Consider the following 12,869-nt stretch of genomic DNA (forward strand, 5'->3'; position numbering starts at 1 on the left):
CTAGAGTGTCCCCTCCCCCGAGGACTGGCCCTCCATGCTCCAGCCTTCTCTGGCCTCCTGCCCACACAGCGCGCGCTGAGGCCACTGTGGAGCTTGGGGTGGAACAGGCAGGGCAGTGCCGCCCCTACAGCAGCCTGAGGGCCTGACCCTGCCCAGCCCAGCCTCCAGCCCTGCCCGGTCTCCACTGCCCTCCGCCAGCATCCAGGCACTGGGCAGCAGTCCCTGCCCCTGGAATGCTGCGCTCTCCCCCCACCTCCACTGCAGGCCCCTCCTCCTGGAGCCCCCCACCTCTTCTGCAGGCCCCTCCTCCTGGAGCCCCCAACCTCCACTGCAGGCCCCTCCTCCTGGAGCCCCCCACCTCCACTGCAGGCCCCTCCTCCTGGAGCCCCCCACCTCCACTGCAGGCCCCTCCTCCTGGAGCCCCCTCCCACCTCCACTGCAGGCCCTCCTCCTGGAGCCCCCTCCCATCTCCACTGCAGGCCCCTCCTCCTGGAGCCCCCTCCCACCTCTACTGCAGGCCCTCCTCCCACCTCCACTGCAGGCCCCTCCTCCTGGAGCCGCCTCCCACCTCCACTGCAGGCCCCTCCTCCTGGATCCCCCTCCCACCTCCACTGCAGGCCCCTCCTCCTGGAGCCGCCTCCCACCTCCACTGCAGGCCCCTCCTCCTGGAGCCCCCTCCCACCTCCACTGTAGGCCCCTCCTCCTGGAGCCCCCTCCCACCTCCACTGCAGGCCCCTCCTCCTGGATCCCCCTCCCACCTCCACTGCAGGCCCCCTCCTCCTGGATCCCCCTCCCACCTCCACTGCAGGCCCCTCCTCCTGGAGCCGCCTCCCACCTCCACTGCAGGCCCCTCCTCCTGGAGCCCCCTCCCACCTCCACTGCAGGCCCCTCCTCCTGGATCCCCCTCCCACCTCCACTGCAGGCCCCTCCTCCTGGAGCCCCCTCCCACCTCCACTGCAGGCCCCTCCTCCTGGATCCCCCTCCCACCTCCACTGCAGGCCCCTCCTCCTGGAGCCCCCTCCCACCTCCACTGCAGGCCCCTCCTCCTGGAGCCGCCTCCCACCTCCACTGCAGGCCCCTCCTCCTGGAGCCCCCTCCCACCTCCACTGCAGGCCCCTCCTCCTGGAGCCCCCTCCCACCTCCACTGCAGGCCCCTCCTCCTGGAGCCCCCTCCCACCTCCACTGCAGGCCCCTCCTCCTGGATCCCCCTCCCACCTCCACTGCAGGCCCCTCCTCCTGGAGCCGCCTCCCACCTCCACTGCAGGCCCCTCCTCCTGGAGCCCCCTCCCACCTCCACTGCAGGCCCCTCCTCCTGGAGCCCCCTCCCACCTCCACTGCAGGCCCCTCCTCCTGGAGCCCCCTCCCACCTCCACTGCAGGCCCCTCCTCCTGGAGCCCCCTCCCACCTCCACTGCAGGCCCCTCCTCCTGGATCCCCCTCCACCTCCACTGCAGGCCCCTCCTCCTGGATCCCCCTCCCACCTCCACTGCAGGCCCCTCCTCCTGGAGCCGCCTCCCACCTCCACTGCAGGCCCCTCCTCCTGGAGCCCCCTCCCCACCTCCACTGCAGGCCCCTCCTCCTGGATCCCCCTCCCACCTCCACTGCAGGCCCCTCCTCCTGGAGCCCCCTCCCACCTCCACTGCAGGCCCCTCCTCCTGGATCCCCTCCCACCTCCACTGCAGGCCCCTCCTCCTGGAGCCCCCTCCCACCTCCACTGCAGGCCCCTCCTCCTGGAGCCGCCTCCCACCTCCACTGCAGGCCCCTCCTCCTGGAGCCCCCTCCCACCTCCACTGCAGGCCCCTCCTCCTGGAGCCCCCTCCCACCTCCACTGCAGGCCCCTCCTCCTGGAGCCCCCTCCCACCTCCACTGCAGGCCCCTCCTCCTGGATCCCCCTCCCACCTCCACTGCAGGCCCCTCCTCCTGGAGCCGCCTCCCACCTCCACTGCAGGCCCCTCCTCCTGGAGCCCCTCCCACCTCCACTGCAGGCCCCTCCTCCTGGAGCCCCCTCCCACCTCCACTGCAGGCCCCTCCTCCTGGAGCCCCCTCCCACCTCCACTGCAGGCCCCTCCTCCTGGAGCCCCCTCCCACCTCCACTGCAGGCCCCTCCTCCTGGATCCCCCTCCCACCTCCACTGCAGGACCCCCCTCCTCACCTCCACTGCAGGACCCTCCTCCCCACCTCCCTGACCCAGTCAGGCCCCCAGGCCAGATTTCACCCGCGGTTCCCTCCCCTGTGCTGCCTCCCAGCCCACGCCACCTGCCCCTGTCCTCCAGCACCTGCCTGTATCTCTGCAAGTGTCCACTGTCCTCCATAGTAGAGACAACTGTATGTCACACAGAGTGTTATCTGACTCAGGCAGTGTGGCCTGCATTGCCCTGGGACCGCCAGCAGCTCCAACAGGGGTGCCATCAGTGTGCCTGGCATGCCTGGTGCCCGGGCAGAGGGCAGAAGCCTGGCATGGGGCACTGGGGGGCTCAGGGGCTACGTGGCTCTGGGCTGTCAGGACACAGGTCACCTATGACCAGACATCTCAGGGTCCTGTCCAGGAGGGACCACACCAGGGTGTCCGACACAGAGAGGATGCGCTGCAGGCTCCCTGCTCCCGGCCAGGACCGGGTTCCAGTCTAGGTCTGGTCGACCACCTCCTCCATGTCTCTCACACTTGATGGTGCCCCACATTGTCTCTCCCACCAGGCGACAGTGGCCTTGTCCTGGCCTGGTGCTGGGTGACCTATGATGGACAGGGCAAAGCCCAGGCCCATGGGCATGACAAATGTCCCCTGCAGCCCCAAGTCCCCATTGGACAGGCCTGCTCTGCTACAGGGGCCCTGGCGCTATGTGGGGTTGCCACTCCCTCCTTCCCTCCTCCATCCTGCCCTCCTCCCTCCTCACTCTTTCCCTCCTCCCTCCTGCCCTCCTCCCTTTGCCCCCTTTCCCTCCTCCTTTCTGCCCTCCTCCCTCCTTTCCTCCTCCCCTTTTCCCTCCTCCCTCCTGCCCTCCTCCCTCCTCACTCTTTCCCTCCTGCCCTCCTCCACTCCTCCCTCCTCTCTCCCACCCTCCTCCCTCCTCTCTCCCTCCCTCTCCCTTCCTCCCCTCCTGCTCTCCTACCCTCTTCCCTTCTCCCTCCTCCTTCTTCCCCTCCTGCTCTCCTCTTCCCCTCCTCCCTCCTCCCCTCACCCCTCCTGCTCTCCTCCCCTCCTGCCTCTTCTCTCTTCCCCTCCTCCCCTCCTGCTCTCCTCCCCTCTTCCCCTTCTCCCTTCTCCCTCCTCTCCTCCTCCCCTCCTGTTCTTCTCCCCTCTTCCCCTCCTCCCTCCTCCCCTCTTCCCCTTCTCCCTCCTCCCTCCTCTCCTCCTCCCTCCTCCCCTCCTGCCCTCCTGCCCTCCTGCCCAGGGCTCAGTGGGCATCTCTGGTCTCTTCTGCCTGAGGCTCTCCAAGGCACTCTCTCTAAGAGAAGTCCTGTGACCTGGATGCTGGGGATCAGGGCCGTGAGAGGAGGGTCTGGAGCAGGGGCCGCGTGGACTCCTGGGGAGGGCCATTTGGCATGGACCTCCTTGTCTGTCCGTCTCAGACAGACAGGAGCTGAGGGACAGGGTGCCTCAGAGCTGACAGCGTGCCATGTCCTTCGGGATGGACAGGCTTAACAGAACTCCAGCCCCTTAAGATGGTCTTCCTCCCTCCCTCCCTTCCTCCCTTCCTCCCTCTCTCCTACCCTCCCTTCCTTCCTCCTCCCCCTCCCTCCCTCTCTCCCTACCTCCCTTCCTCCCTCCCTCCCTCCCTCCCTTCCTCCACCCTCCCTCCCTTCCTTCCACTCTCCCTCCCTCCCTTCCATCCTCCCTCCCTCCTCCCTTCCTCCCTTCCACCCTCCCTCCCTCCACCCTCCCTCCCTTCCACCCTCCCTCCCTCCCTCCCTTCCACCCTCCCTCCCTTCCTCCCTTCCTTCCATCCTCCCTCCCTCCCTTCCTTCCTCCTCCCTCCTTCCTCCCTCCCTCCCTCCCTCCCTCCCTTCCTTCCTCCCTCCCTCCCTCCCTCCCTCCCATCCTTCCTCCTCCTTTCTCCCTCCCTCCCTCCTTTCTTTCCTCCTTCCTCCCTCCCTCCCTCCCTCCCTCCCTCCCTTCCTTCCTCCCTCCCTCCCTCTTTCCCTCCATCCCTCCCTCCCTCCTCTACCTCTCTCCTCCTTCCATCCTCCTCCCTCCCCCGTCCCTCCCTCCCTTCCTTTCTTAGGCGACTTCTACAAACCGGACTAAATACTACGTCTCTTACCGACGCAGTGACTTTGTCCTGATGAAGCTGCCCAAGTACGCACTGCCAAAGGTAAGGGCAGCCCCCTCCCCTAGTGCTGTGGCCAGATGCCCCGGCCACACTGCCTGGCGGGCAGTGCGACTCAGGCCAGAACGGGCAGGAACAGGTGGCCAGCCACTGCCCGCCTCCAGGCCAGCCCCCAGCCTCCCGCTCCAGGGTGCCCACTCCGCCCTGCCTCGGGGCCTGTGCCCACCCTCCGCCTGCCTCGCACTGACCCAGCACTCGCTCACAGGCCGTCTCAGGAGAAATGTCACTTGCCTGTGACTCCCAGCTGGCCCAGGCCTCTGTGTTCCGCCCTGTCTGCCCCTCTCCCTGTTGACACCAGCTTGGTGACCCAAACTCCCAGGCTCTTACCTGCCATCGCCAAGCGCAGGGAGGGTTTCTGTTATTCACCTCTGCCTCCTGGCTTCCTGGTATGTTGCCCAGCACACAGGAGGTGCCCCGTTAATGACGCTTCCTTCTGTTGGGTAGACAGGCAAGGAAGGGTCCTGGGGCTGCCCTCACCCTGCCCCAAGCCCTGCCTCAGGACCTGACTGTGACCTCACCCTGCCAATGTGTTATTCCAGAGATGCAGGGAAGGTGAGGAAGTTCAGAGAGGCTCAGTAAGCTGTTGGAGGTCACACAGCTAGTTAGAAACAAGAGCAAGCCTCTAACACAGGCCTCAGGGAGTGAGCCCAGCCTCATGCTACATCCTCCTCCACTGTGCAGACTGCACAGCCCCAGCCCGAGGTTTTGCTCCTTCACACACATTTATTAAACACCAACTATAAATCCTTCACGGGGCTAGGCGGTGGTGCTGGAGCTGCAAACCAGGTGCCCGGCTCCTGCCCTTGTGGGGTTTCCGGATGCGGGGCAGCCACAGTCGGGTAGACAGTCGTTGAAACTGCTGCTCCTCCTGACGTGCGCTGTGGAGAGGACAGACAGAGGCAGAGGCGGGGCGCGTGGACGGCAGCAGTGCGACCTCTGTGCACTGAGCCCCCAGGACTGGGAACGTTCCCTTTGGGAAGAGCTGGGGAAAGCCATTGGGGCGCAGGGCAGAGCCAGGTCCCTGGGCAGAGCCGGGCCAGGGCAGGGAGCAGGGGTGGCCCAGGACAGCACTGCCGGGCCTCCCGCCGGGGCTGGGCCTCTACCGTCCCTGGCTCCCGGGCTGCTGTGCTGGCACCTTCCGAGCCCCTGAGTCAGAGTGGGCAGGGTCCCGAGGCCTTTGGAGCCTCTCCTTAGAAAGGACAGAAGGAGTCGGAAAGGGGAGGAGGAGGAGCAGGCTGACCGACGGGGCCCGGCCCGGCTCGGCGCACAGAGCAGGTGCAGCTGTGTCGGGAGGGACTGTCACTTCTGGGGGCTGCAGCACAGAAGGGACCTGGGCCTTGGGCCTTTGTCCCCCCAGCGCCCTGCTCCCTGCTCCCCAGGCTGCAGGGGTCCTAAAGAGCCTATGGCCGCAGGTCATGACCTCTGTGGCCTTCAGCTACGGCCATGCCACCTTCTCAGGCCGCTGCCCCCCAGCCCAGCCTCTCCCCGGCTCAGAGAGGGAAGACTCTACTTCGTGCCAGCGGCTTGAGAACTGGATCAGTGAGTTTCCTAACAGATTCAGGTGTTCTACGGTGGATTTATGCCTCTCCTCCCCTCACCCCATCCTTCTTCCCTTTCAATCCTGCGCAGCCTCATGTGAGTGAGAGGAGAGGCTCTCACGGGCCTCCCTCCCCCCAGCTGTCCGGGCCACAGGCCTCTTGTCCCCAGGAATTTTCTAGAACCATTCTCGAAACCCACTTTAAGTGACGAACCCTCGGTCAAGGACGGGGTCTCTCTGGCCGGGCCACACTCCTGGACGCGGGGGCCATTTCCTATCCCTGCTGCTCGGAGGCCGGGCCCTGGGCCTCTTGAACTTCCTCAGGGTGAAGCGCGGGGACTCCCTGGACACAGGGTGTGTCTTCGTGTGACTTTGTGGCTTTCTAAAAGATGGCACCTGCCACCACCACGCTGGGACAGGCCACCTAGCACAGGGGCTAAAAAATGAATCAACACCGTCCTGAGAAAGGCCCGCTGCTGGACCTGCTGGACGGAGACCGGACACGGCAGGGGCCTCCAGACGCGGGGACCAGGCAGCAGGAGGAAATGCAGAGCAGCTGGCAAAGGCGGCACCCCCGAGGGACAGGAGCCAGCGAAGGGACAGAGTGCGTCCCCGTGGGGAAGGAAGGTCCAGCAGAGGGCTCTCGGAGGCCCCCGGGGCAGGGGGACCTGGAGGGTCCTGAGGTGGCCCGGCCAGCACAGCAGCCCTCGGGCGGCATCGAGCAGACACCCTGGAGTCCTCGCACGGGGCAGGGGGAGGCGGTGGCCAAGGACGCCGGCCCCGAAACACGTGAGCATGGCTCTAGCCGGCCCGGGGGCGCCAAGCGCAGCCAGAGCCACCGCAGGCTGCCGAAGCAGAGGCCAGGAGCCGGCGTGACAGCCCCGGAGACGGGCCACCTGTCACTCACAAGCCCTTCTCAGTAAGATGGAGCCAGTCTTGTCACAGAGCCCTGGAGGCACAGCCAGCTCTGGCCCTCGCGCCCAGGTGGCTCTCTCAGCCCCCCGCGCCCTGCTTCTCAGGTCTGTGGGAGTTTCCGCTGTTGGGCTCCTCAGAATGTGCTGCTTCTCCACCCAAACCCCCTCCAGCCTGCCTGTCCCTCTCTTCTGACCCCTTGTGTCCTCGTCTCTTGGGTCGCTGTGGAAACTCGTGGGCCCCGTCATGCCCACCCTGCCCTTCATCTCACGCAGCAAACCCAGAGTTCAGCTGCCACGCTGCTGCCCGCAGGAGGACTGCGTTTCCCAGCTTCCCCTGCGCCACAGGCCACAGGCCACAGAGGCCACAGAGGCCAGGCTTTAGAACGACTCGTTCATGGAGTTTCCTTGTCCCTCCGGAGCCCAGCCTTCCTCCCTGTCTCCTTCCGGCTGCCGGGTGTCAGTACAGTGGCTGAGCTTCAGCTCATCTGGGCCACGAGGACAAGGGCCACATCCTGGGGCAGTAGAGCCGTGGCAGGAAGCACCCCAGTCGCTGGTGGCCAGTGGAGCCCCCACCCTGCACTGCCTGCCCCTGGACCTCTCTGGCCTGCAGGAGAGTGACTGTCCGTCTTCTTTAAGTCCCCCCCCCCGCCGTTTTTACTACTCGCAGGGAACTGAGCTCTGCCTGGTCGCGTTTGCTGGTGAGCAGGCATCTCCGCAGCCTCCGGGGCTGGGCACACACGGGCTTAACAATGGGGTGGACGCGCCACGCTTCATTTCTTAAAAACGTCCATGCAACTTTATGCGGAATTCACCACACCTGCAGCACTCCCCCTGCCAGGACTTCAGGGGCCCCCTCTCAGTCTGGGCACCCGGAGGGAGGTGAGCGGCCTCCACCCTGCCAGCGAGCGAGAAGCACCCGCAGCTCGACAGCCTCCCGGCACCTTGGAAAGGCTCCTCGTCGCCAATTCCACAGTCACCCTCAGAATTGACGTCGAGCAGGTCACCAGAGGCAGGTCTGTGGGAGCCCAGGACCGTCTCGCTCCTGTTGAAAACACCCAGGACTCACCAGCGCGGAATGTCCCTCTGCACAGCACAGTGTGCCGTCCCCGAGCGCGGTGTCCAGGACGATCTTCACGGCAGAGGAAAGCACACCCAGGAAACGTGCAAGACAGGAAGCCACCGCGGGAAAGGGTGTGGGAGGGTCAGGGTCAGGAAAGTCCCACGAACATCTTCAGTGCTGATGCCAGGTCTCTCCAGGGTGGCACTGAAGATCACTCGGTGCCACTCCTGCCCTGTCCCTGGTCCCAGATTCCAGGGACCACGACGCAGGGCATCTGCCAGGCACCGAGGACCAAAATCTGAATCCATGCAGCCCCCGGGAATGCCGTTGCTGAGGAGCCGCCCCCCACACCCAGCACCCAGGGCCTCGGTGCACCCGGGCTGCGGAGCCTCAGCCTGACCGCAGTTTGAAGCTCTGCCGTGGCCAGACCTCATGGCCAGACTGACACATAGGCCCCCTGGTGGGCAGCCATGGTGACAAAGCCCCTCGGCCACGGCTCCCACGGGAGCTTCCTGAGCACCCACAGACTCCCACCTCCAAATGGGCCACCAGGCCCTGGGGCCTCCTGATCCTTCCGCTCTGCTTGCTTCTTGGTGCCTTTCACTTCTGTGTGTCACAATCATGTCCACAGACACAGCCATGGGCTGTCCCATTTTCAGGGTGCATGGCAGGTGCTCCACGATGTCACCTCTCTCTTCTACAAAGGCCCCTTCAGCTGCGCAGCATAGGGCCCAGCTGGCAGCCTGGTGGAGGGCCGGGTCTCCGTATAAAGAGTCAGCACAGCTGAGGATGCAGATTGGCTGCAGAACACGAGGCTCAGCCCGAGGTTGCACAGGGAGAAGGGCCCGGGCAGTGGCCACCTGCAGCCCCACACCCTGGGAACCCTAGGGTCAGAGGGCAATAAACGTTCAGCACAAACGGGCCCGTGGGTGCACGTCTGTCATCCCAGCGACTTGGGAGGCTGAGGCAGGACGGTTGCAAGTTCAAAGCCAGCCTCAGCAATTCAGTGAGACCCTAGCAACTCAGTGAGACCCTGTCTCTAAATGAAATATAACAAGGGCTGGGGATGGGGCTCAGTGGTTAGCACCCCTGGGTTTCAGTTCCCATGCAAAAAAAACAAAGGATCAGATCAACGGAAGACCAAGCCAGAGGCTGGAGAGCCACAGAGCATGGCTGAGAGACCAGGCTGTGTGGCCACCTCTGTCCAGGCTCCCACGCAGCATGTGGCCTGGGGAAGGACACCAACAGGGCAGCCTGGCTGCCTCCTCATGGGATTTCTTTTCTTTCTGGATTCTGAACTCTGAACTGACCCGAGACCACTTTGCCGAGCCTGGAGCTGCCTGGCCTGTGGCTCCCTGAGGGGGAAGCCCAGGCTGGACCAGTGCCGGCCGCTCCTTTCCACACTCCCTTCTCCACGCTCCCTCCCAGGGAAGCCCTCCCTGACCGCCCTGGGGCCCCAGGATGGGTGACAGCTGCACAGGGAAGCAGGCTGACCACAGCTCCTGGGTCGGGTCATCGGGCAGTGAAGATATCCTGGGACCTGAGGCCCTGGGTCGGCCCTGGGTGGGTCGTTCCCGGGGACTGGACGCCATCCGGCTCTGCATCCCCGTGGCAGGGCAGCGCTGGCCCCATGTGGGGGAGGGAGCCCACCCTGGTCATGCTGGCCATGAGGGTGCTTGGAGGAACCCGCTGGGTGGCAGGACAGCCTGCCTGGGGGGGCAGGAGGAGGGTGGCCTGGTATGGAGGGTCCGACCCTCGCCCTGGGGAGGTGAAGGGGTTGTCTAGGGCCACGGAGCCACACGTGGAGAGCCAGGGTGCAGATCCAGATGGCTTGACCCCGAGGGAGCCGGGGGGCTGCGGCCGAGCCGGCCCTGACCCCGCCGCTGTCCCCCAGGACCTGCAGATCATCAGCACGGACGAGAGCCAGGTGTTCGTGGCGGTGCAGGAGTGGTACCAGGTGGACACCTACAACCTGTACCAGTCGGACCCGCGTGGAGTGCACTACACCCTGGTGCTGGAGGACGTGCGCAGCTCGCGGCAGGCCGAGGAGAGCGTGGTCATCGACGTCCTCGAGGTGGGCACGGCCCGCGGCAGGGGGACCCCTCCCTGTCCTGTCCCCACTCGCTGTCTCAGGGGTCTGCAAACACCTCTGAAGGGCCGAACGCATTAGGCCAAGAGGGTACGGAGACACCTCAGGAGGTCCAGATGCAGTGGCCACTCAGTGCGAGCTTTGGTAAAGGGAAGAAGGGGATCCAGGGACAGCCCCACACAGGGTGGGTACCGCACTGGAGAGCATCTGCGGAGCCTTTCCCAACACAGACGCAGCCTCGACTCCCTCCCAGGATGGAAACTGGCCTCCGTGCGGGGCCGTCCTGCCCCAGCCTAGTGCCTGGGGCCTCTTTCCCCTGCCAGCTGTGAGCTGCCCTCCCTGGGTCCGGGTCTCCTCTGTCTCCCACGCCAGCCTCCTCTGCTCTGGCCTCCGGCTCCAGCATGGATGCAGGCTCTGGTGCAGACTCCTGGCTCCCGGCCAGGGCTCTCGGTGGGCCACGATGTCCCCAGCCCTGCCCCCAGGCTCCCCTCCTGGACCTTTTCTAGCCAGGGAGCAGGAAGGGTACTCAGCCCGTGCACAGCTCAGGAAGCTGAGGGTCAGAGAAGGCGGACAACCCAGACACCCCAGGTCAGCACCAGCCCAGGGCTGCCTGCTCCTGGCTCCTCTGGACTGTCAGCCACAGTGAGATGCCACTGTCCCAGGACAGTAAAGAACAGTGGGTTACAAGGGACCCCATCCATCAGAGCTACTCCCGAGCACAGCAGGGCTCAGCACTCTGCAGGGAGGCCGGGAGCACCCCGGGGTGACAGGACTGGGTGTCAGGGAAGAGCCGGGTGAGCCGCAGTCCGGAGCCCACGGGGCTGTGCCTGGGGCCTTGAGCCAGGACCAGCTCCTCATGCCCTCTCCTGCAGGGCAGAGATCCAGCTCACCCAGCATGCCCTCTGTGGTCCCAGGCTGTCACTGTCCATGGCTAAGCTGGCCACAGGCCCACAGCTGGGCACAGAGCTCAGCCAGGCTCAGCCCCATGACCTGGAGCCTGGGTCCTGGGCCTGGAGCCACTTCTCACTGAGAAGCTGGGCCTGGCTGGAGGAGCCTGTGCTGGTGCCGAGTCTGGAGGGCCAGTCCCCGCCTTCCAGGACAGCCACCGTGGTGCAGGTTGTTAGCCTGCCTGCAGCTGCCACCCCAGCAGGAGCACCCTGAAGCCTCCTGGGCAGAGGCCAGGCAGTGTACCTCGGGTCACGGCCTCCCGCTGTGCCTTGCAGGCCCACAGTGGACCGGGTGTGGATTCGCCATGGGTCAGAGCTGGCTCGAGAGCCGAGAAGCAGCCCAGCGCTAGGCACCTGCTGGGTTTCTAACTACACCCGCCTGTGCCTATAAGACCATGGTCCCCAGGCAAAGAGCACGACCCTGCTGCCCTGCATCACCCCATGAAGCCAGCCCCCAAGTCCCACAGGGTCCAGCTCTGAAGGGCCACTCAGCCCCTCCCGACTGTGGGAGAATCGTGGCCCCCCAAACGTCCACATCCTAGTCCTCCAACCGTGACCTTCACCTCGCAGGGCCAAGGGGCCTGGAGGGGATTAAGGACTTTTGCTGGAGCTACAGAGGGGTGCAGCCCTGCTGATGGGACGGGGGGACACCGTCAGACTCCTGACCTGCGGAGCTGGAGGGCCAAGCCCTGCCTGCCATGTTCTGTCACAGCAGGAGGACGCTAACGCTCCACTCCCCACCCTGCCCCGCCAGCGCCCCGCAGGGGGTGGTTACCCACAGACCTGCACACTGAGGAGGGCAGACGCACCAGCCTCCCGGGGCTGCAGGAGTGACACAGTGGCCTGTCTTGGCTCAGCGCCTGCCACTGAGAAGCCACTAATGACTGTTATTTCCATCAGCGTAACTACAGTCCTCGGGTGCAGAACCTGGGGTTCCACACAGCTCCCGGAGCCTCAGTCTCCTGAGGTGTTTTGCAAGAAATAGTGGCAAGCCCCGGTGCTGAGGCCGACCGCTGCCCACAGGTGGGCGAGCAGGAGTCCTGAGCCTGTTCACAGCACAGAAAATGGGCCCAAGACATCCACGCAGCAGGAGCCTGCAGAGATATCTCTGTGCGGGAGTGCGGGTGTTACTGAGGAACGGAAAACCTGCTCTCGTCTTCCAGGTCAACTAGTGACCACCCTGGGTGTGGGCGAACCACAGCCCTGGGCCTCTGGACCCTTGAGGGAGAAAGCAGTGACAGCCTGGGCCCGTCCCGAGCATTCTGGGTTAGCACGACCCCCCCGGCCCTTGCTCCTGACGTTCCCAGGGGCAGCTGAGCTGCTGGAGTCCCAGGAGGGGACCCAGATGCAGAGCCCTGGTGTGGGACCTGCAGGCCCCACAGAGTGAGGTGAGGTGAGCCTGTGCTCTGCATGAGACCCGTGGCTGGGGTCATGGGCAGGCCAGGGGACCTGCTTCACCATCGGGTGGTCAGCGGGTCCTGGGAGCACAACTCGGTGTGGCGCAAATCGTCCAGGCCTTGGAGCTGGGAGAACCAGCCTCCTGGAGCCCAGGCCTGGAAGCCTTGCCCCCGGCCCGGCTCACCCCTAGCAGGAGCTCCGGCCGAGCAGGCCGCGGGGGCACGGTGGCTGTGTGGCTTTAGAGAGTGGCCACAGGCCCTCACAGTCCTTCCTGCATTTCCCCAGGTCAGAGGGGTGAAAGGGGTCTTCCTGGCCAACCAGAAGGTTGACGGGAAGGTGACGACGCTCATCACCTACAACAAGGGCCGCGACTGGGACCACCTGAGGCCGCCCAGCACCGACATGAACGGGAAGCCCACCCACTGCCAGCCCGTGAGTGCTCTGCCCTCTGTGGGCACAGGGGGTGCCTGCTGCCTCCCCGGGGCACTGGGGGTGACTGAAGGACCTGAGACATGCGAGTCCCCGCCCTGGGCATGGGGAGAGGGGCACAGAGACCGACAGGCCCGGGGAGCTGTAGCCACGGGACCGGCTCCCTGGAT

The 12,869-nt window shown here is 65.5% G+C and overlaps 1 protein-coding gene across 2 annotated transcripts in view; it reads left to right on the plus strand.

The window, feature by feature from the left end:
• Sorcs2 (sortilin related VPS10 domain containing receptor 2) overlaps positions 1-12,869 on the plus strand; it is a 337,661-nt gene that overhangs the window by 289,747 nt on the left and 35,045 nt on the right. For both annotated transcript variants that reach the window (XM_026395278.2, XM_026395277.2), the window contains exons 8-10: positions 4,221-4,310; positions 9,731-9,910; positions 12,556-12,702. In XM_026395278.2, the coding sequence (XP_026251063.1) occupies positions 4,221-4,310; positions 9,731-9,910; positions 12,556-12,702 (417 nt within the window). The remainder of the gene's footprint in view (positions 1-4,220; positions 4,311-9,730; positions 9,911-12,555; positions 12,703-12,869) is intronic.

Source organism: Urocitellus parryii, chromosome 10 (assembly GCF_045843805.1).
Source record: "Urocitellus parryii isolate mUroPar1 chromosome 10, mUroPar1.hap1, whole genome shotgun sequence".
NCBI lineage: Eukaryota > Metazoa > Chordata > Mammalia > Rodentia > Sciuridae > Urocitellus > Urocitellus parryii.